At 41.6% G+C, this 3,149-nt stretch overlaps 1 protein-coding gene across 2 annotated transcripts; it reads left to right on the top strand.

Moving 5' to 3' along the window:
- Positions 1 to 318: 318 nt before the first annotated feature.
- LOC114451001 (C-type mannose receptor 2-like) lies at positions 319 to 2,002 on the top strand. Of its 2 annotated transcripts, XM_028429499.1 has the most exons (5): positions 319 to 361; positions 432 to 800; positions 896 to 1,243; positions 1,402 to 1,499; positions 1,576 to 2,002. In XM_028429499.1, the coding sequence occupies exons 1-5, from the start codon at positions 325 to 327 to the stop codon at positions 1,681 to 1,683; spliced, it is 960 nt and encodes a 319-aa protein (XP_028285300.1). In that variant the 5' UTR covers positions 319 to 324; the 3' UTR covers positions 1,684 to 2,002. The 2 variants fall into 2 exon arrangements, with proteins under 2 accessions (XP_028285300.1, XP_028285301.1); XM_028429500.1 differs by lacking the exon at positions 896 to 1,243.
- The last annotated feature ends 1,147 nt before the right edge of the window (positions 2,003 to 3,149 follow it).

The following is a 3,149-nucleotide window of genomic DNA, read 5'->3' as shown; positions in this document are numbered from 1 at the left end:
GAAAGGCACAAACGAAGGGAAAAGTCTCTGTTTTTCAAATGGAATGTGTTTTCTTCTAGTCAGTCCACTCTGAAGGGGGTCAACAGTACATTTCACACATTTACAGAAGAAGAACTTTACATAATTGCAACAAATACACTTTTTTGCTGTTATTATCCTAGTGTATGTGGTTTCACCCAGTTACAAAGAATCTCTCAGAGCTCTCTTTGTGTCAGTACTGTGGAACTGTATGTGTCACTGTATGTGGGAATAAATTTGCATGGGAACAGCAATAAAAGTTGTTTTCACTGATAGGAACACCACACACACAAACACACACACACGATGGAGTGGATCCTGCTGTTTCTACTGTGCCTCTCAGGTCAGTGAATTATATAGCAGGGTTATTGTATTTGTAGTTAGTTGTTGATGTACTTGTTTGTCTCTCACAGGATGGCGCTTCTCCGCCTGCCGTCTCCGTCAGTACTACTTTGTTCCTTATAATAAGACATGGACTGAAGCTCAGAAACACTGCAGACAGACGTACACAGACCTGGCCACCATTGAAAATAGTGAAGAGCTGATGGTTTTTATGAAGACATCCAAAGTTCAGCTGTCTGAGGTCTGGATTGGTTTGTACAGTAAAGTAGACTGGAGGTGGTCAGATGGCTTCAATGGGAGCGGGGCTGAATTCAGAGCCTGGCAGACATCTGATTCTGAACCAGACTTTTATACAGATCAGTTCTGTGTGAATGCTCGAGGCCAACAAGGATGGTGGGATGATAGGTGTGCGATAGAGTACACATTTGTCTGTGACAGAGGTAAGAAAATTAAGCATTTACTTCAACTTAACTTTATGTTGAAATACACATTGTTAAGTCAGCTTCCCCTCACCACCCCCACCGTCCTAATACAGGAACACGGCTGGATCCTGACTTTGTTTATGTGAATCAATCAAGGAATTGGTCCAGTGCTCAGATATACTGCAGGGAGAACTTCAGAGACCTAGCTACTGTGAGGAATGTCACAGAGAAACAAAGAGTCCAGAACTTGGTGCCAAGTGGGGAGTGGGCATGGATTGGCTTATTTAGAGATCCTAACTTTTTCTGGTCTGATGGGAGCAGCTTCTTCTTCAGCCACTGGGACTCCCTCGAAAACCTAATTGGCTCCATGGAAGTCATCTGTGGCGCAGCATCAATGGATAGAACAGGAAGGTGGAGGTTTCTGTCCTGTGAAAGGACTTTACCATTTATCTGTTACAGCGGTGAGTACTTCACTGACCTGCAGTAAAATCAGAGAACAGACCTACAGTGGATATCATATACATTCTATGTGTTTTTAAACAATGTAACAATAAACAGGAGATAAATAGTAATTCGTACCAGCAGTATATTAAAGTGATGTCTCTGCTCATTCCTCCAGAACCAGTGAAGAAACATGTGGTGAAGACGACGATGAAGATTGGCCTCCCCTCTGTGGATATGAACAACACCACTGTAGGAGCAGAACTCCTGAAAAAGGTAAATCATTGATAGATCCAAGACAGGCTCGTTCAGCTATACAGGAATAAAATACGTGTCCTTATGTGTGTTGCAGCTCCAGGACACACTGAAAGGAGTGACTGGAGTCACCCTGAAGTGGAGAGAACAGCCTGATGGGAAAGTCTTCCACAAAGAGAGACAAAGACAGAAGAAGGAGCTCTGACTGAGACATGATCATCAAAATAAAAATTAACCAAAATCACACAACAGTTTATGTGAGTCCAGACTCCACAGAGTTCAGGTTCAGGCCTAGATTTACAAACATGCAAGTGCTCAGTGTGGGTTTCTGGTTATTTCTCATTGCTGGTAAAGTACTAGATCAACTCCTCAGGTTGCTTCCTCCATGTGTAGCTATATATTCAAAATGACTGTGTTTACACTGAATTATTTACCAGAACCAAACATTATACTTCTGCTTTGTATGTTGTTTTAATACAACCATTTAAACCAATAAAAAGCACCTCTCCGCATGCTTCAAAAGACAAGATGTGACTGTGTCTTCTTTTATAGGATGGATTTGGTGTCAGGTGATCATGAAGTACAGAAAGTTTGAACCACCTAGTCACATTTGTAGGTGCTGTGGTTGGTGTGAAGTCCGCTGAGGATCTTTGAAATCATGTGATCTGGTAGCAGTTAGCACACTTTTATATAGGAAATATTCAACTTCTACTTAAAACATTTTTAATCTGGATAACTGTCCTCTCAGATGAAAATAACTTCTAAGTAATGTGCTTCACACTGAGTCGCCAAATGACACAAATCCTTCAAATCAGTTGTGATATGTTCACATTCCCCGTTCTCTCCTGCTCATCCTGGTCGGATGGGGATATAGAGGCAGTTTGTCGGTGCCGCTGGTGTTTGCCTGTATTGATCATAATGTTCAAAAACAATGGTGATATCTTCACCTCAGTGATATTTTATGTAATGGATGACTGACAGTACTTTGGCGCTGATCATGACTTCACTCTGTGTGTGTGTGGCTAACTTTGCATTTTAGCACTTTTATTTTGCATTCAAACTACAGAATCAAACTCGAATATTTTTGTGAATGAATCAATGAGCTGGTTCTCAGCTTGGAGGTACTGCAAGGAGAACTTAATGAATCTGATGAACCTCTGGGGTGATTATCATTTGGTGCCGAGTGGAAAGAGAGCATGGACTGGCTATATCTACTATCCTTATCTTTACTGGAGTGATGGCAGCAAATCTCTATTCAGATACTGGGATGATATTCCAGACATATGTGGCACTTCCTTTCCATTGTATGGTGCTGCACAGCTGCAGAAATCAGGAAGATGGACGTTACTGAACAATAACATCAGACTACCATTTGCCTGTTACAGCAACCTGACAGAGACACCTGTAAAAGAAAAGCTTCATAAAAAAGGTATGTTGTTACAGTTGTGAGGTCACACCTTTAAAACAACAACAAACTCACAGTCAGTTTTTGTCTCTCCTGTGTTTGAAGTGGTTCAGGTGAGGATAAAGTCAGAGGACTCTGTGGATCTGAACGAACCTGCTGCTAAAGCAGAGCTCCTGAAAAAGGTCAGTCTGCAAACTCTTTCTTTCTTTCTGTCTTCAAAGTGTACATAGAGGCTCTGCAGTGTCAGAACTGTCTTAACAACAGCA

Source organism: Parambassis ranga, chromosome 18 (genome assembly GCF_900634625.1).
Source record: "Parambassis ranga chromosome 18, fParRan2.1, whole genome shotgun sequence".
Taxonomy (NCBI): Eukaryota; Metazoa; Chordata; class Actinopteri; family Ambassidae; genus Parambassis; species Parambassis ranga.
This window is presented reverse-complemented; position numbering and strand designations above follow the sequence as displayed.